At 50.3% G+C, this 20,336-nt stretch overlaps 1 protein-coding gene across 1 annotated transcript in view; it reads left to right on the top strand.

Annotated features, from left to right (window-relative positions):
• Positions 1 to 20,336, top strand: part of dab1a (DAB adaptor protein 1a) — a 92,731-nt gene that overhangs the window by 46,970 nt on the left and 25,425 nt on the right. The window contains exons 9-13 of the mRNA XM_041790505.1: positions 12,403 to 12,465; positions 13,392 to 13,488; positions 16,077 to 16,483; positions 16,721 to 16,916; positions 17,055 to 17,203. Coding sequence (XP_041646439.1) covers positions 12,403 to 12,465; positions 13,392 to 13,488; positions 16,077 to 16,483; positions 16,721 to 16,916; positions 17,055 to 17,203 — 912 coding nt within the window. The remainder of the gene's footprint in view (positions 1 to 12,402; positions 12,466 to 13,391; positions 13,489 to 16,076; positions 16,484 to 16,720; positions 16,917 to 17,054; positions 17,204 to 20,336) is intronic.

Genomic DNA, 20,336 nt, shown 5'->3' with positions numbered 1-20,336 from the left:
GTCGCCGCGCCTGTTTTTGCGCGGGCGGCGGCTGCTGCCTCCGTGTTGGCGGTCGACGGGTCGTCTGCTGTGGCGGTGGCGGTGATAGATTGTACTCAGGGGAGGGTGGATACCTGCAGCGTAGGGCCACATCCTGATCATTTAAATATTGAGAAGGAGAAAGAGGACATCTGTGAAGGAGCACAGGCTCCTTTGACTGCAGAAGGTCAGAGCAGCTCTCAGTCTGCAGGATCTAAAGAACAAACACAGCTGGATGGAGAGGATGGAGCTTCTACCAGTGATGCCTGCAGAGATACCACCACTAACAGTCTGTGTAGTAGCCAAGCATCATGTGAGGGAGAGGACATGGACCAGGACTCTGAATCAGACAGTGTTTCTATGGCTGAATCATCCAGCAGCACAGATCTTTACTCTCTGGAGGAAATGAACCAGTGTATGGATGAAATATACAAGAGGTCAGTGAAAGTGAGCGATTATTTTAGTGACACTGAAAAGTTCATCAGATCTGTGATTGTCCTGAAAAGACAGGTTGGTCTGGACCGCCTGGACGAAAAAAAGCTCTTCAGGCTCAAAAAGCATCTGACTGCATTAAGAAAAAGTAGTGGTAGAGTCACCAGAAGAAATAAGAAATGATCATGCATCACAAGGTGTTTCTCTTTCTCCACTGTCTGCTGCTGTCTGTCTCTTACCTGTTCTTTCTCTCAGACCTTCCTCTGAGGAGCCTTAACATCAGCTCTCTGAACATTAACAGGGGCAGAGATAGACAGAAAAGGGCTTTAGTCTCTGAGGTTTCTAATCAGAAGAGGATTGATGTTTTGTATTTACAGGAGACCCATACTATTCCTTCAGATGAGACAGACTGGGGTTTATGGTGGGAGGGGTCCTGTACCCTTAGCCATGGGACTAACGTCAGTGCAGGTGTAGCTATCTTAATCAGATCATCTGCTAATGCAGCCATCTTGTCCTCTACTGAGGTGGTAGCAGGCCAGTTGCTGATTGTTAGAGCAGAAATAGAAGGCAGTGTTTTCGTTTTTGTTAATGTGTATGCTCCTAATAATGGGAGGGAGAGGCAGAGATTCTTCAACATCTTAAAAGATGAACTCCTCAGCTACCATCAGGAGCAGATTATTATTGCTGGTGACTTTAACTGTACTGTAGATTTCACTGTAGATAGAATAGGAGAGGAACCTCACCTACAGTCATGTCAGGCACTAAAAACAGTAATATCACACCTAGAGCTCCTGGACACGTTCAGAGTGAAGTACCCTGTTAGCAGACAGTATACCTGGGTGAGAATGATCAATAACACAGTGTGTGTGCAGCCAGACTGGATAGGATATATATCAGCAGAAACCTAAACTCCAGACTCATGAACTGCCACATCAGTCCAGTGGGTTTCACGGATCATCATCTGATCAACATAGAGTTAATAACATCTCCAGGTGAACGGGTTAAGTCCTGCTGGTATTTTAATAACAGGCTCCTCCAGGACAGAAGCTTCTGTCAGAGATTTGAAGGTTTCTGGCAGCATTGGAAATCCAAGAAAACTGATTCTAGTTCACTTAGGCTGTGGTGGGAGGTTGGTAAAACTCAAATTCGTGTGTTTTGTCAGCAATACACGTCTCATTCTTCTGCTAGGGTTCAAGAAACTGTCCATGATCTGGAGGAAAAAATTAAATTTATTGAAACAGGGTTAGGTAGCACCTCTGATCCTAGCTCAGGTCCCTTACTGCAGGAGAAGAGACTGGAGCTAAGCTCTTTCCTGCAGGAGAGAGTAAAGGGAGCTCTGGTTAGATCTTCCTCCAGCTGAAGGACATGGATGCACCAAGCTCCTTTTCTTCAACCTGGAGAAATCGGTGGCCCAGAGGAAGCTCATGGCATGTCTAAAGCTCCCAGGAGGCAGGATCACCAGCAGTCCTGCAGAGATGAGGAGCCATGCAGTGGACTTCTATGCTGAGCTCTTTGGAGCAGAACTCTGTGACGCTGGGAGTCGTGAGGAGCTCCTGGGGAATCTTCCTCAGCTCAGCCCAGAAGAAAGGTCTGTTCTGGACTCTGAGCTGACTCTGGAGGAGCTGACTGATGCTGTCAACCAGATGGCCTCAGGTGGATCACCGGGGATAGATGGACTATCTACAGACTTTTACAAACGTTTCTGGAAGGTTCTTGGACATGATCTACACAGCGTTTTATTGGAGGGTTTTCAAACAGGATCTCTCCCCGTGTCCTGTCAGAGAGCCGTTCTCTCTCTACTTCCAAAAAAAGGAGACCTGGCTCTCCTGAAGAACTGGAGGCCAGTGGCCCCGCTGTGCACAGACTATAAAATCCTCTCTAGAGCTCTGTCAAACAGACTTAGAGAGGTCCTAGGAAGTGTCATACATACCGACCAGAGCTACTGTATGCAGGATGGAACAATCATGGACAGTATCTTCTTGGTCAGGGATGTTACTGGTGTGTGTGGACTCTATGATGTCAGTGCTGGGATCGTGTCTTTGGACCAGGAGAAGGCTTTTGACAGGGTGGATCATTCTTATTTGTTTTCTACTCTGAAGGCGTTTGGTTTTGGTCAGGTTTTTGTTTCATGGGTTCGTTTATTGTATTCTAATGCACAGTGTTTGGTGAAGATGGGGGCGGGGCTGAGTCGGCCAATCCCTGTGCAGCGGGGGATGAGAAAGGGCTGTCCCATCTCTGGCCAGTTATATAGCATCGCTATTGAGCCCTTGCTGCACAGACTGAGGGGCCGGCTAAGTGGGCTGTCCTTGCCTGGGTCCTGTGGTTTTGAGTGTCCCCCCTACTGTTTCTGCCTATGCAGATGATGTTAATGTGTTTGTCTCCAGTCAGGGGGACGTTCAGGGTCTTCAGGACACCCTGTCCCTGTATGAGAGGGCTACATCAGCGAGGGTGAACTGGGCGAAGAGCGAAGCTCTGCTGATTGGACCCTGGAGAGATCAGGCAGTACCCAGTCTGCCAGGTGGACTCAAGTGGGGGAAGGAGGGATTAAAGGTGCTGGGAGTGTTTCTGGGCATTGAGGGCTTCAAGGCCAAAAACTGGGAGGGAGTTAAGGAGAAAGTGTGTGCTTGGTTGTCTAAGTGGAAATGGTTGCTACCCCAGCTGTCGTATACGGGGAGAGTCTTGGTTGCTAATAACTTGGTCGCCTCGACTCTTTGGCATCGGCTCATCGCTCTGTCTCCACCAAGAGGTCTCGTAGAGGACATCCAAAAAGCCATTGTGGACTTTTTTCTGGTCGGGAAAGCACTGGATCCAGGCAGCAGCCCACTACCTGCCTGTAGCTGAAGGAGGGCAGGGATTAGTGGACATCAAGTCGAAGATCGCATCCTTCAGACTGCAGACTGCTCAAAGTCTCCTCTACAGCTGTGGGCCCAGATGGTTGGACTCTGCTCGACTGCTGCTGAGCAGGGCTGGACGACTGGGCTACAGCAGACAGTTATTTCTAATAAAGCTTGAGGATGTGGACCTCACTGGACTAACACCTTTCTACACCTCAGTGCTGCAGGCCTGGCAGATCCTTAAAGCCACAAGAGTTACAGGTGAGAGTCCAGGAATGTGGCTCTTTAAGGAGCCGCTCTTCTTTAACACCTCCTTAAGGACTCAGACCTTACAATCAGCCAGTCTTCGAGCTAGCTTCAGAGCAGCAGGATGCTCCAAACTGGGGCATCTGGTGGCCCTGACGTCTTCATCTGTGGACACTCTGAAACAACGGACTAACATCACCTCCAGCAGGCTGGTCCACAGAGTGGTGGAGGAAGTCTTCACTGCCCTTCCACACCGTCTGAGGACGTTTGTCAAGAACAATGTTGGACATTGGAGTGAGGACAGTGAGTACAGGTTCCCTCCGCTGTCTGTTACTCCTGTTGTTGGGGAGTGGCAGGAAGGAGAGGGTGGGATCCTGTCCTTCAAAACCCCTCTTCTGGAGAAGTTTCAGGACGCAGGGAAAAAGGCTCTCTACCAGTCGTGCGTCAAGGTCCTGAATCTGCATTCCCTGTCAAGAGTGAAGGAGTCGAGGTGGACTGAGTTTTTTGGCCCAGACGTTTCCCCCAAAGGCAGCTGGCGGTCCCTGTACAAGCTGCTCATTGAGAAGCGGACAGCAGACCTCCAGTGGAGGGTGGTCCATGGGGCTACAGCTACAAACAGATACAGAGCACACATGGATCCTGGGGTGGGAGAGGAGTGTCTGTTCTGCTCTCAGGCTGAAACCCTTCCTCATGTTTTTGTTCAGTATTCCAGGTTGGGTTATTTGTTTGAGTTTCTGAAGAAGCTCATTTGTGGGCTTGGTGAAAATTTCACTCATGAACTGTTTGTTTTTGGACCTGTGTATGCTGCGAAAAAAAGAACTGTTCACACTTTGATTAACTATATATGTGGTTCTGCTAAGCTGGCTATTTGGCTAACTAGGAAAAATGGTGCTCAGGACTCTGGTAGTGTGGAACCTCAGATGGTTCTGGAAGGACTGTTAAAGGCCCGCCTGAGGGTAGAACATACTTATTATAGGATGATGGACAATCTAGAAGAATTTGAACGTATATGGACTGTAAAGGGAGCTTTGTGCTCTGTGGGAGGGGACGGAGATCTGAATGTCAATTTTTGAGTTTTGCAAAATGTGAAATATTGTTGAGAGTCTGGAAATGGTTTTTGTTTTTTTTTCTGTTTTTGAGTGATGATGTAACTGCTGAATACTAGAAGTTGGTCAATAAAGGGACCTTGAAAACCAAACCAAACTTCTCTATTCTCCTGTCTCCTATCTCTCCTCCTGTCTCCTGTCTCCTCCTGTCTCCTCTCTCTTCTCCTGTCTCCTCTCTCTCCTCTTGTCTCCTGTCTCCTCCTGTCTCCTCTCTCTCCTCTTGTCTCCTCTCTCTCCCCCTGTCTCCTCTCTCTTCTCCTGTCTCCTCTCTCTCCTCTTGTCTCCTCTCTCTCCTCTTGTCTCCTCTCTCTCCCCCTGTCTCCCCACTCTTCTCCTGTCTCCTTTCTCTCCTCCTGTCTCCTCTCTCTCCTCCTGTCTCCTGTCTCTTCCTGTCTCCTCTCTCTCCTCCTGTCTACCCTTTCTTCTCCTCCCTCCACTCTCTTCTCCTGTCTACCCATTCTTCTCCTGTCCCCCTGTCTCCTCCTGTCTCCCCTGTCTCCTCCTTTCTCCTCTCTCTCCTCCTGTCTCCTCTCTCCTCCTGTCTCCCCTCTCTTCTCCTGTCTCCTGTCTCCTCCTGTCTCCTCTCTCTCCTCCTGTCTCCTGTCTCCTCCTGTCTCCTCTCTCTTCTCCTGTCTCCTCTCTCTCCTCCTGTCTCCTCTCTCTCCTCCTGTCTCCTGTCTCTTCCTGTCTCCTCTCTCTCCTCCTGTCTACCCTTTCTTCTCCTGCCTCCACTCTCTTCTCCTGTCTACCCATTCTTCTCCTGTCCCCCTGTCTCCTCCTGTCTCCCCTGTCTCCTCCTTTCTCCTCTCTCTCCTCCTGTCTCCTCTCTCTCCTCCTGTCTCCCCTCTCTTCTCCTGTCTCCTGTCTCCTCCTGTCTCCTCTTTCTCCTCCTGTATCCCCTTTCTTCTCTTGTCTCCCCTCTCTGGTCACCCCTCTCTTCTCCTGTCTCCTGTCTCCCCTCTCTTCTCCTGTCTCCTCTCTATTCTCCTGTCTCCTCTCTCTCCTCCTGTCTCCTGTCTCCTCCTGTCTCCTCTCTCTCCTCCTGTATCCCCTTTCTTCTCCTGTCTCCCCTCTCTTGTCACCCCTCTCTTCTCCTGTCTCCTGTCTCCCCTCTCCTCTCCTGTCTCCTCTCTATTCTCCTGTCTCCTCTCTCTCCTCCTGTCTCCTGTCTCCTCCTGTCTCCTCTCTCTTCTCCTGTCTCCTCTCTCTCCTCTTGTCTCCTCTCTCTCCTCTTGTCTCCTCTCTCTCCCCCTGTCTCCCCACTCTTCTCCTGTCTCCTTTCTCTCCTCCTGTCTCCTCTCTCTCCTCCTGTCTCCTGTCTCTTCCTGTCTCCTCTCTCTCCTCCTGTCTACCCTTTCTTCTCCTCCCTCCACTCTCTTCTCCTGTCTACCCATTCTTCTCCTGTCCCCCTGTCTCCTCCTGTCTCCCCTGTCTCCTCCTTTCTCCTCTCTCTCCTCCTGTCTCCTCTCTCTCCTCCTGTCTCCCCTCTCTTCTCCTGTCTCCTGTCTCCTCCTGTCTCCTCTCTCTCCTCCTGTATCCCCTTTCTTCTCTTGTCTCCCCTCTCTGGTCACCCCTCTCTTCTCCTGTCTCCTGTCTCCCCTCTCTTCTCCTGTCTCCTCTCTATTCTCCTGTCTCCTCTCTCTCCTCCTGTATCCCCTTTCTTCTCCTGTCTCCCCTCTCTTGTCACCCCTCTCTTCTCCTGTCTCCTGTCTCCCCTCTCCTCTCCTGTCTCCTCTCTATTCTCCTGTCTCCTCTCTCTCTTCCTGTCTCCTGTCTCCTCCTGTCTCCTCTCTCTTCTCCTGTCTCCTCTCTCTCCTCTTGTCTCCTCTCTCTCCTCTTGTCTCCTCTCTCTCCCCCTGTCTCCCCACTCTTCTCCTGTCTCCTCTCTCTCCTCCTGTCTCCTCTCTCTCCTCCTGTCTACCCTTTCTTCTCCTCCCTCCACTCTCTTCTCCTGTCTCCCCATTCTTTTCCTTTCCCCCCTCTCCTCCTGTCTCCCCTGTCTCCTCCTTTCTCCTCTATCTCCTCCTGTTTCTTCTCTTCTCCTGTGTCCCCTTTCTTCTCCTATCTCCCATCTCTTCCCCTGTCTCCTCTCTCTCCTCCTGTCTCCCCTCTCTTTTCATGTCTCCCCTTTCTTCTCCTGTCTCCTCTCTCTTCCCCTGTCTCCTCTCTCTCCTCCTGTCTACCCTTTCTTCACCTGTCTCCCCTCTCTTCTCCTCTCTCCCCTTTCTTCTCCTGTCTCCCCTTTCTTCTCCTGTCCCCCCTCTCTCCTCCTGTCCGCTCTGTCTCCTCCTGTCTCCTGTCTCCTCCTGCTGCTCTTGTTTTTCCTCCATGCCTGCTGCCCTCTGAGATTATGAATAAAGCAGGAGGTTGAGCTGCATCTTAACGAGGCAGCACCCGTGCATTCACACCTGCAGGGAGGTCAGAGTGGACATAAAGGTCAGCGTCTGTCACAGAGAGTCCATCTCACCTGTGGACTCACCTGCAGAGTCCAGCTGCTCAGAGAGCTTTGATTGGTCTGTTAGTCCTTTACCTGGACAACTGTCCTTGTCAGGGCTTTTCAGAGAAACACATATTGAAGTCATGGTGAATAAAGCTGTGTCAGAGCTGTCAGTGATTCAGAGAAACACGTATTAAAGTCATGGTGAATAAAGCTGTGTCAGTGCTGTCAGTGATTCAGAGAAACACGTATTAAAGTCATGGTGAATAAAGCTGTGTCAGTGCTGTCAGTGATTCAGAGAAACACGTATTAAAGTCATGGTGAATAAAGCTGTGTCAGTGCTGTCAGTGATTCAGAGAAACACGTATTAAAGTCATGGTGAATAAAGCTGTGTCAGTGCTGTTAGTGATTCAGAGAAACACGTATTGAAGTCATGGTGAATAAAGCTGTGTCAGTGCTGTCAGTGATTCAGAGAAACACGTATTAAAGTCATGGTGAATAAAGCTGTGTCAGTGCTGTCAGTGATTCAGAGAAACACGTATTAAAGTCATGGTGAATAAAGCTGTGTCAGTGCTGTTAGTGATTCAGAGAAACACGTATTGAAGTCATGGTGAATAAAGCTGTGTCAGTGCTGTCAGTGATTCAGAGAAACACGTATTAAAGTCATGGTGAATAAAGCTGTGTCAGTGCTGTTAGTGATTCAGAGAAACACGTATTGAAGTCATGGTGAATAAAGCTGTGTCAGTGCTGTCAGTGATTCAGGAAGAATAGAGTAGAGAAGTAAAGGAATCAGGAGTTTCTTCTTCTCTAAACATCTGTCTCATTCTTTCTGACAGGCTGGGATGTTGAGGTGAGGTACCAACATAAAACTCCAAATCTGTCTCCTTTGCTACAGTAGGAGGTGGGACTGTGATGGAATTCAGTTCTAATCCCTGGGTGGGAGGAATACCTGGAGAGATGGAGCTCAGTCCTGGATCAGGCCTGGAGGATGGTTGATAGGAGGATGGAAAAGTCCAGGACCAAGGCTGTCATGTGACTGCTGGTTCAGGACCATGTGACTGCTGGTACAGGACCATGTGATTGCTGGTTCAGGACCATGTGATTGCTGGTTCAGGACCATGTGACTGCTGGTTCAGGACCATGTGACTGCTGGTTCAGGACCATGTGATTGCTGGTTCAGGACCATGTGATTGCTGGTTCAGGACCATGTGACTGCTGGTTCAGGACCATGTGACTGCTGGTTCAGGACCATGTGACTGCTGGTTCATGACCATGTGATTGCTGGTTCAGGACCATGTGACTGCTGGTTCAGGACCATGTGACTGCTGGTTCAGGACCATGTGATTGCTGGTTCAGGACCATGTGACTGCTGGTTCAGGACCATGTGACTGCTGGTTCAGGATCATGTGACTGCTGGTTTGGGGTATTGTGACTGCTGGTTCAGGACCATGTGACTGCTGGTTCAGGATCATGTGACTGCTGGTTCAGGACCATGTGACTGCTGGTTCAGGACCATGTGACTGCTGGTTCAGGACCATGTGACTGCTGGTTCAGTATCATGTTACTGCTAGTTCAGGACCATGTGACTGCTGGCTCAGGACCATGTGACTGCTGGTACCATGTGACTGCTGGTTCAGGACCATGTGACTGCTGGTTCAGGACCATGTGACTGCTGGTTCAGGATAATGTGACTGCTGGTTTGGTGTATTGTGACTTCTGGTTCAGGACCATGTGTCTGCTGGTTCAGGACCATGTGACTGCTGGTACCATGTGACTGCTGGTTCAGGACCATGTGACTGCTGGTTCAGGACCATGTGACTGCTGGTTCAGGACCATCAGACTGCTGGTTCAGGACCATCAGACTGCTGGTTCAGGACCATGTGACTACATGGTCCTGAGGAATACCTGGAGAGATGGAGCTCAGTCCTGGATCAGGCCTGGAGGATGGTTGACAGAAGGGTGGAAAAGTCCAGGACCAAGGCTGTCATGTGACTGCTGGTTCAGGACCATGTGACTGCTGGTTCAGGATAATGTGACTGCTGGTTCAGGACCATGTGATTGCTGGTTCAGGACCATGTGACTGCTGGTTCAGGACCATGTGACTGCTGGTTCAGGACCATGTGACTGCTGGTTCAGGACCATGTGACTGCTGGTTCAGGATCATGTGACTGCTGGTTTGGGGTATTGTGACTGCTGGTTCAGGACCATGTGACTGCTGGTTCAGGATCATGTGACTGCTGGTTCAGGACCATGTGACTGCTGGTTCAGGACCATGTGATTGCTGGTTCAGGACCATGTGACTGCTGGTTCAGGACCATGTGACTGCTGGTTCAGGACCATGTGATTGCTGGTTCAGGACCATGTGACTGCTGGTTCAGGACCATGTGACTGCTGGTTCAGGATCATGTGACTGCTGGTTCAGGACCATGTGATTGCTGGTTCAGGACCATGTGACTGCTGGTTCAGGACCATGTGACTGCTGGTTCAGGACCATGTGACTGCTGGTTCAGTATCATGTTACTGCTAGTTCAGGACCATGTGACTGCTGGCTCAGGACCATGTGACTGCTGGTACCATGTGACTGCTGGTTCAGGACCATGTGACTGCTGGTTCAGGACCATGTGACTGCTGGTTCAGGATAATGTGACTGCTGGTTTGGTGTATTGTGACTTCTGGTTCAGGACCATGTGTCTGCTGGTTCAGGACCATGTGACTGCTGGTACCATGTGACTGCTGGTTCAGGACCATGTGACTGCTGGTTCAGGACCATGTGACTGCTGGTTCAGGACCATCAGACTGCTGGTTCAGGACCATCAGACTGCTGGTTCAGGATAATGTGACTGCTGGTTCAGGACCATGTGATTGCTGGTTCAGGACCATGTGACTGCTGGTTCAGGACCATGTCACTGCTGGTTCAGGACCATGTGACTGCTGGTTCAGGACCATGTGACTGCTGGTTCAGGATCATGTGACTGCTGGTTTGGGGTATTGCGACTGCTGGTTCAGGACCATGTGACTGCTGGTTCAGGATCATGTGACTGCTGGTTCAGGACCATGTGACTGCTGGTTCAGGACCATGTGACTGCTGGTTCAGGACCATGTGACTGCTGGTTCAGGACCATGTGATTGCTGGTTCAGGACCATGTGACTGCTGGTTCAGGACCATGTGACTGCTGGTTCAGGACCATGTGATTGCTGGTTCAGGACCATGTGACTGCTGGTTCAGGACCATGTGACTGCTGGTTCAGGACCATGTGACTGCTGGTTCAGGACCATGTGATTGCTGGTTCAGGACCATGTGACTGCTGGTTCAGGACCATGTGACTGCTGGTTCAGGACCATGTGACTGCTGGTTCAGGACCATGTGATTGCTGGTTCAGGACCATGTGACTGCTGGTTCAGGACAATGTGACTGCTGGTTCAGGACCATGTGACTGCTGGTTCAGGACCATGTGACTGCTGGTTCCTCTCGTTAACTAGCCTCAGACATCCATCCTGTGAAGGTTCAGGGTCTTTCTAAATCTTGTTTGGTGGATTTGTTCCCTCAGATGTCTCCTGATCTGGATTCTGCCCCTGTCTCAGATCTGTGGAGGTTATAGTTGAGTTGATTTTAATCTGCAGTTCTCCACTCTAGCCCACATTACCCCCCCACCCCCACCCCTGCCCCGTGTAAAACGTCTCCAACAGCGGCGCCACAGATTTATTTTCTGATAGTGGTAGAGAGCGCGGCGGTCCACGTGTGACCTCAGAGACAGCAGACATTCTAAGAACATTTATTATCTCCACAGAAATTATCCACATCCATGATTTATGCTAATCTCTGCCCGTGTATTCAAGGCTTGGATTCCTTTACGCCTTAAAATAGAGCGCCGCTCGCCGCTACCGGCCTGAAGATATTATTAATGTGTAAGAAGAGAAGAGGCACTGAAGAGGAGGATCATGGGGAGACAGGGAGAGGAAACAGAACAAATTCAGATCAAATAGAGCCGCCGTGGCGTTTGATATCCGCTCGCTCTGAGGAACATCACACATGGCGAGCGGTAATGACCGTCCACAGGAACACACTGATACAGTAATGATGCTGGAGGTGCGTCTGTCTGCTTCCACAGCAGCTTCTAGAATCTTCTACAGGCCATCAGATCAATGGAGAGGGGGCTTTATTGAACATCAGGGGCAGACTGAGGTGTGAGAGCGGCGCTGGCATCATCATTCAGGCCCAGCTACCATTATCTTCTTCATTTAGAGAAGTCTTCCTCAACTCTTTCACATTTTATCAAACATCTGGTTCAGTTTTCCCTCTCTTCCTGGCCGACCATTCCCAGCTTCCTTTAAGAATTCCTACATTAATGCAGACGGAGCAGACAAAGGTCTCCTTTTGGCCAATCTCTGGAAAGCTCCAGCCTTTATATCCCGCCATCAGCAGAGTTTATTCAGACTTCTGATCTTCTGCAAATCCACATCCTCATGATCAGTGTTTATGAGTTTTTTTACATGTTGCTATCAGTCCTCCAGAGGTAAAAGTCTTGGTGGTAGAGACCAATCAGGGCCAGCCAAAGATCAATAAGAGACAGGATTAGGTAAATCAGAAAGAGGATGTTGGTGCTCCTTACGTGGGAATCATGGAGAACCACATGTGTGTTTGGTTTTACAGAGGTAAATATGCTGATGGATTCTGTTGTGTGTTTGTTGGACAGTTATTTTTCACCTTCAGAAGCTGATTACAGGTGTGAAAGGGCGTGGTCATTGTTGACCTGGGTGTGATTTATGGTAGGATCTATGAGAATCTATCTCTGTTCTGTTTCCTGGTTTATTCATCTGTCAGCCTTGAAGCACACGTAGTCTGTGCTGGACCAGTAGATGTCTTTAACTTTATTGTGCTTTAAAGGGTTGAGATTCTACAGCAATTACATCTGACCTCTAGCTGACCTGTAGAGCTGCAGCCCACAGCTTAAAATCACCTAAAATCAGCATGGGGTCACAGATGGGTGGGGGGGTGGGGGGGTGGGGGGTAAAGAAGAAGACATGAAGAGTCAGGAGAAACTGTTATCTGTGTGAGAAACATAAGGTATGTCGTCATGATCACCTCATCACCATCACTCCTCACCCCTCCATCCCCTCCTCCTCACCCTTGCCCCCCCCCCCCCCCCCAAGCAGCCCTGGTGTTCAGGTAGGATCAGAGTCCTCAGGTTTCTGTCCTGCATGCTGAGTGTGGTGCATGCTGGTCCTGGACCTGATGACCCAGACCTGTCAGCATGGTCCCGTGGTTCGGCGTTTTGGCATTTTGGTGTTTCTCTGGTACCTGCTGATGTTTTCTCTCTCTCCTTCCCAGAATCTCAACCAGTTAGAGATTTTTGGAGACATGTCGACGCCTCCTGACATCACCTCTCCATCGGTGAGCGGCTCCCTCACACAACCACACCAGCATTCACATGTACTAGAGGGTCCTGGTTCTAGACCCCGTCCTGGTTTTGATCATACTAAGGATATGTTTTTGTAGGGCTGGTCAACCAAAGAAAATATGGATCCACCAAGATTACAGCCACACACCAACCAATCAATTAATCGGGCAGGTTAAAGAAAAAAAAAACTTAAAATCAGCAGAAAAAAATACCAAAAGAGGCTTTATGATGCATTTTTAATAAATAAATTGTTTATATAACATCCCAGCCTTGCCTTTGTAGATGATGTCATCCTTTAAAGTTCATAAAATGTTCCAGCCTTGCCCTTGTAGATGATGTCATCCTTTAAAGTTCATAAAACATTCCAGCCTTGCCCTTGTAAATGATGTCATTCTTTAAAGTTCATAAAACATTCCAGCCTTGCCCTTGTAGATGATGTCATCCTGTAAAGTTCATAAAACATTCCAGCCTTGCCCTTGTAGATGATGTCATCCTGTAAAGTTCATAAAACGTTCCAGCCTTGCCTTTTAGCCCTGACATGAAACAGCCGACTGTAGGGATCACCTGTTGGTGTTTGGGACTGCTATGATTTATGATGTGTTGCTCTGATTGGCCCATTTTAAATCTGACGTCCGTCCAAACACTCTCTGAGTTTTATTTGGAAAGGTTCAGTCTTTCCCAACCACCCCCTGGGTTTTATTTTGAAAGGTTCAGTCTACAGCGTGTTTCTCGGATGGAGGGGACATAAATCTTAGACCAACATCATCATATTCAGGATATTTTTCCACGCTCAAACTCAAACCAGGATCCTTAAAAACTGAACCAGGACACTCAGGTCCATGTAAAATCACCATCTTTGTCCCACTCTTCTATTTCCACTGATGTTCTCCTGTCACTCCACCCCCCCACCCCCACACAGACCCCTGCCTCTCCAGCCAACACCCTGGACCCCTCGCAGGGCCTGCAGCCTCCGACAGAACTGTTCGCTCCCTTCAACCCTGCGTCTGTGCCCTCAGGTATCTCCTTGTTCACTCTCTGCTTCAATACAGCTCTGCTACAAACAAACACAGTGGGGGGGGGGGGGGCTAGAGAACCAGAAATGTAGATGAAGAGAGGAGAAAGGTGGACCTGGCTGTGTGATGAATATGAAATGGATGGTTAGCTGGCAGCCTCAGATCCTGCTGATGTGAGTCTGAGTGACGGACCATGAACTTTAATAAAACATGCTGAGATGGATGCAGACTTCCATAAATGACCTCTTCTCAGAAAGATTTAAAGGTAATATAAACATCCAAAACAGAGAGACTGTACAGGTGAGCAGGTATACTGGCAATGAAGATCTCAGCTGGTCTAGCCTCAGGACCAACCAATTAAAAAACCCCCACCTAAAATGAGAAATTACCTCGTTACCATGGGCAACAGGTTACTGTGAGAAGAAGAGGAGAAATATGAGTTGAAATATCGAGATAACATTTAAATTTAGCCATTAGGGCAATAAGACGGAGTCAGTGTATGGACGCATGTCCACCAGGGACTGATGGACCTCTGGGACACAAAATCACCACCCACTAAAAACAGCTTTGTGACCCACTTTTGGGTCTGACCCACCAGTTGAGAACCCCTGGTCTAAATGACACAATGAACAGTGTTCAGTAGTAAAGAGAAGAGTTGAGTCAGTGTTAATGTAGCACACAGAGTCTGTGTAGACATGCTGGGTTCATCGAGGGCCGGAGTACTGCTCATCAGATCTACGTTCTAACGTACTGCCTACACTGTCTGTGGACTCATCAGTCCTGAAGAGGGACCCTGACCCAGCGTGTTCTCTACGGGTACTAAACTAGTGCAGGGGTCTCCCTCAGACCGGTTCAGATATCTCATCATGCAGATTCACTGAAATGAGCAGAACATGAGGATCTTTCATCTGTGTGATGTCAGAGACCGGTGTTAAGGTTTAACTGGTGACCATGTTAGCTGGTGCACATCTCTTTGTAACAGATATAAATATGAATAACAATTTCTATGTTTGTTTTCATTTTCCAAACATATTTTAAACATAACAGGAAATGTTCAGTGTTCTAACAGTGTTGTTGCTATGACAACTAATGACACTTGTAGATAAAAAGTTACCATTTAACACGACCACTGGTTGAACCGTAACACCTACTTCCTGCAGCTTGTTTGATGGTGAAGGCTGTAGATAATCTCTTCTTCCACTGGTTTCTGATGAACTGGTTTCATGTTTTATGTTGGTCTGACACCTCCCTGTAGACCAGGGGTCATCAAGTACATCTGCACAGGGGTCAGATTTAGTCCTGACCGAGTCTCTGTGGACCAGACTTTCAAATAAACCCAGACTAAACAGATGTTTTGGTCTGGTTAACATTTTACCGTTTGAGTATTTGTATTTTCTTTCCAAACTGAGAAACTGTTTCAGCATTACCAGTGAGATCGATTCCTATTATCTAGCATGCAGCAGGCCACCAGGAGACAGGCCTGACAGCAGAACTGGCTGGCCCCTGCCCTCCCCAGTTGTGATTTAGCACCAATATTATGCTATTTTAACCGCTTTTCACACATTTTTGTCGCTTTACTCCCATTTGGCTACTCTTTAACCCATTTTCACTAAGCTGCCAGGACATTTTGCTATATTTTTGCCACTTCTAAACCATATTTGATACTTTTTGCCTCTTCAACCCGTTTGAAACCACTTTTCCTGCATGTTTTATTCCCTTTGGCCCAATCTTTGAGACATTTTTACCACTTTTCATCTATTTTTGCCACTTTTTAACCTCTTTTCATTACCTTTTTAGCACCTTTTTTCACTTTCAACCCATTCTTGATACTTTTTGCCCTTTTTTTCCCTTTTTACCATTTTTTGCCTCTCTATAACCCCTTTTCATCATGTTATCTGTCCATTTTTGCTACATTTCTGCACGTCTTAACCCATTTTTTAAAACATTTGCTCCTGCTGTCTGATGAGTGAATTTATGTAAAAACAGATCAGATGTTAAGTCATTCTAAAAATATTTCAATATTCATATTAATAATTCTTTTTCAGGTGGATTTGACAGCTGCAGACATTTAAAGCTAAAAGATTATCTTTAAACCACAACGTCCTTTCTGAGGTCAGTGATCTTCTGGGGGCCGGACAGGTACTCTAATACCAGTATCGGGATGACTGCCCCACTCTGGTCGGGGTGGTGGCGGTGGCAGTGGCGTTGGGGTTGGCGGTGGCGGTGGTGGTGGTGGGGTCGAGTGTGAATTTCCCGTGCTGCCGGTAAGACCAGGACCCAGCCTGAGGATTCCTCTGTGCGGTAGAGACGGCCCCTCCTGATGACTCTCTGTGGTTTTAATGAGTCTGCGTTGAGCCGGGCCGTCGGTAATGACTCTGCCTCGTTCTCCAGCTAATTATGAGCGTTGAGCAGCGCCGTTCTGAGACAGCAGCACATTATCTCCAGGCAGAAGTAGGACAGCTCTCTCTGCTCATGCATGGCGTTATTATGAGAAAGCAGAGAAGAAGAAAGCAGACGCTCTGCCGGGACTTCTTCTATGTCTATATTTCATCTTTAACCTCGCTCCAATCCTCCCTTTCTCTCTCTACCAGGTTATGTGACGATGGGGGCAGTCCCCACCGGACACTGGTCCCAGCAGGCCTTCGCCGCACAGACACCGTTGGCCTTCGGGGTCCAGTCTCCTCTGGGTCCAGTGGCCCAGGTCCTGCCTGGCGGTCAGCCTCTGATCTGGGGTCAGGCCAACCTCTTCCCCGCCACCCAGCAGCAGTGGGCAGCCATGGCGGCCGGAGCCTTCCCCCCCACAGCCTACCTCCCCGCCCAACCCGTGGGCACGCTGCCTGCCGCCATGTTCCAGACGCTCACCCCCGTCACCACTGTGACTCCGGCCAGCGAGAGCCACTCAGCAGCCGGAGCCAGCGCCTCAGCGCCCTCCCCCTCAGCATTGTCGAGTCCGCAGCACGGCGAGAGAGCGAGGAAGATGGGCAAGGAGATGTTCAAGGTAAGGCGAGGGCGGAGAACCGGAAATACCCAGAACTCCGTTAGAACGTTAGAAGGAACGGGTTGTCCTAACATCCTTTCAGCCCCTAAACTAGACGTCCATCATACCTGTAGGAACAATTTGACCCAGTTCTCTCTGCAGTCAGGGTTAAACCTGCGTGACTACGGGTGATCTAACCATGACCACACTGATCAAATCAGACTACGCTGAGTTAAAGTGGCGCTCCTCTCTCTCCAGGACTTTCAGCTGGCCAAGCCTCCGGCCATGCCGTCCAAGAAGGGCGAGCAGCCGAGCTTAGCGGGGACCTCGGAGGCATTCAGCTCGTACTTCAGCCGCGTGGGCACGGCCCAGGACACGGACGACTGTGACGACTTCGACATTTCTCAGATGAACCTGACGCCGGTCACCTCTACGACGCCGTCAACAAACTCACGTAATTCTGCTTCCTGCATGTTCATGTAGCTGAGATCAGATGCCATGGGTGCTGTGGGCTTTTTCCTGTTACCTCACTGAGCTACAACTGTGTTTTAGCGGTGAAAACTCCCTCTGACTCTGAGTCTCCTCCCTCCAGCTCCCACCCCAGCTCCCCGGCAGAGCTCACCCTCCAAGTCCTCTGCCTCCCATGTCAGTGACCCCCCCACGGATGCCACAGACCCCCCCACGGACGACTCCTTTGGGGAAGCAGAGGGCAGCCCGAGTCGCAGCGGAGAGGAAGACACTGTGAGTGCTGAATCAACGTGAGCGTTGGTGTGTTGATAAATGAGCTGAGCCGCCATGTTGGCAAGCAGTAATCGCTGCATCTCGTTGGTAGATGGTACCTGAGCATCCTGCAGAAGTTTGAGCTGCAGTGTGAGGACGCATGGTCAACACAGCGTTAAATTAGTTGCAGGGAAAGTCAGACACATCATTAAGCCATTATTAATACAACCGGTAGTATCCATACGTTGTTGTGGGGATGCCGTCGGGGTTCGGGACACATTTAGAGGGGGTCAGGACACATTTAGAGGGGGTTGGGACACACTAAGAGGGAGTCGGGACACATTTAGAGGGGTCGGGACACTTAGAGGGAGTCAGGACACACTTAGAGGGGGTCGAGACACACTTAGAGGGGGTCAGGACACACTGAGAGAGGGTTGGGACACACTCAAAAGAAGGTCGGGACACACTTAGAGGGGGTGGGGACACATTTAAAGGGGGTCAGGACACACTTAGAGTGGTTCAGGACACACTTAGAGGGGGTCAGGACACACTAAGAGAGGTTTGGGACACACTCAAAGGGGGTGGGGACACACTCAGAGGGGGTGTGGACACATTTAGAGGGGGTCAGAACACACTTAGAGGGGTTCGGGACACACTTAGATGGGGTTGGGACACACTTAGAGTGGTTCAGGACACACTTAGATGGGTTCAGGACAGACTTAGAGGGGGTCGGGACACACTTAGAGGTGGTTGGGACACACTTAAAGGGGGTGTGGACACATTGAGAGGGGTCAGGACACATTAAGAGGGGTGGGGACACACTCAGAGGGGGTGGGGACACACTAAGAGGGAGTAAGGACACATTTAGAGGGGTGGGGACACACTTGGGGGGGGGGCACTCAGAGGGGGCCGGGACACACTTAGAGGGGGTCGGGACACACTTATAGGGGTTCGGGACACACTTAGAGGGGGTCGAAACACTTAGACGGGGTCGGGACACACTTAGAGGGGGTCGGGACACACTAAGAGAGGGTTAGGACACACTCAAAAGCTCGGGACACACTGGGAGGGGGTGGAGACACATTTAGAGGGGGTCAGGACACACTTAGAGGGGTTCAGGACACACTTAGAGGGGGTCGAGACACACTAAGAGAGGTTTGGGACACACTCAAAGGGGGTGGGGACACACTCAGAGGGGGTGTGGACACATTTAGAGGGGGTCAGAACACACTTAGAGGGGTTCGGGACACACTTAGATGGGGTTGGGACACACTTAGAGTGGTTCAGGACACACTTAGATGGGTTCAGGACAGACTTAGAGGGGGTCGGGACACACTTAGAGGTGGTTGGGACACACTTAAAGGGGGTGTGGACACATTGAGAGGGGTCAGGACACATTAAGAGGGGTGGGGACACACTCAGAGGGGGTGGGGACACACTTAGAGGGGGTCGAGACACATTTAGAGGGGTGGGGACATACTTGGGGCACTCAGAGGGGGCCGGGACACACTTAGAGGGGGTCGGGACACACTTATAGGGGTTCGGGACACACTTAGAGGGGGTCGAAACACTTAGACGGGGTCGGGACACACTTAGAGGGGGTCGGGACACACTAAGAGAGGGTTAGGACACACTCAAAAGCTCGGGACACACTGGGAGGGGGTGGAGACACATTTAGAGGGGGTCAGGACACACTTAGAGTGGTTCAGGACACACTTAGAGGGGGTCAGGACACACTAAGAGAGGTTTGGGACACACTCAAAGGGGGTGGGGACACACTCAGAGGGGGTGTGGACACATTTAGAGGGGGTCAGAACACACTTAGAGGGGTTCGGGACACACTTAGATGGGGTTGGGACACACTTAGAGTGGTTCAGGACACACTTAGATGGGTTCAGGACAGACTTAGAGGGGGTCGGGACACACTTAGAGGTGGTTGGGACACACTTAAAGGGGGTGTGGACACATTGAGAGGGGTCAGGACACATTAAGAGGGGTGGGGACACACTCAGAGGGGGTGGGGACACACTTAGAGGGGGTCGAGACACATTTAGAGGGGTGGGGACACACTTGGGGGCACTCAGAGGGGGCCGGGACACACTCAGAGGGGGTCGGGACACATTTTGAGGGGGTCGGGACACACTTAGAGGGGGTCGGGACACACTTATAGGGGTTCGGGAAACACTTAGAGGGGGTCGGGACACACTTATAGGGGTTCGGAACACACTGAGAGGGGGTCGGGACACACTTAGACGGGGTCGGGACACACTTAGAGGGGGTTGGGACACATTAAGAGAGGGTTAGGACACACTCAAAAGCTCGGGACACACTGGGAGGGGGTGGAGACACATTTAGAGGGGGTCAGGACACACTTAGAGTGGTTCAGGACACACTTAGAGGGGTTCAGGACACACTTAGAGGGGGTGGGGACACACTTAGAGTGGTTCAGGACACACTTTGAGAGGGCCGGGAAACACTTAGAGGGGGTCGAGACACATTTAGAGAGGATCAAGACACATTTAGAGGGGTGGGGACACATTTAGAGGGGGTCAGGACACACTTAGAGGGGGTCAGGACACACTAAGAGAGGTTTGGGACACACTCAAAGGGGGTGGGGACACACTCAGAGGGGGTGTGGACACCTTTAGAGGGGGTCAGGACACACTTGGAGGGAGTCAGGACACACTTTGAGGGGGTCAGGACACACTTAGAGGGGTCAGGACACACTTAGATGGGGTCGGGACACACTTAGAGTGGTTCAGGACACACTTAGATGGGTTCAGGACAGAGTTAGAGGGGGACAGGACACACTTAGAGGTGGTTGGGACACACTTAAAGGGGGTGTGGACACATTGAGAGGGGTCAGGACACATTTAGAGGGGTCGGGACACACTCAAAGGGGTTGGGGACACACTTAGAGGGGTGGGGACACACTAAGAGGGGGTGGGGGCACACGTAGAGGATGTCCGGGCACACTTAGAGGGGGTCAGGACACACTTAGAGAGGGTCGGGACACACTTAGTGGGGTCGAGACACATTTCGATGGGTGGGGACACACTTAGAGGGGGTGGGGACACACTCAGAGGGGGAGGGGACACACCTAGAGGGGGTGGAGACACATTTAGAGGGGTGGGGACATACTTAGAGAGTTGGG

Source organism: Cheilinus undulatus, linkage group 7 (assembly GCF_018320785.1).
Source record: "Cheilinus undulatus linkage group 7, ASM1832078v1, whole genome shotgun sequence".
Classification (NCBI taxonomy): domain Eukaryota; kingdom Metazoa; phylum Chordata; class Actinopteri; order Labriformes; family Labridae; genus Cheilinus; species Cheilinus undulatus.
Note: the sequence above shows the minus strand (reverse complement) of the source record. Positions and strands in the feature narration are given on the sequence as shown.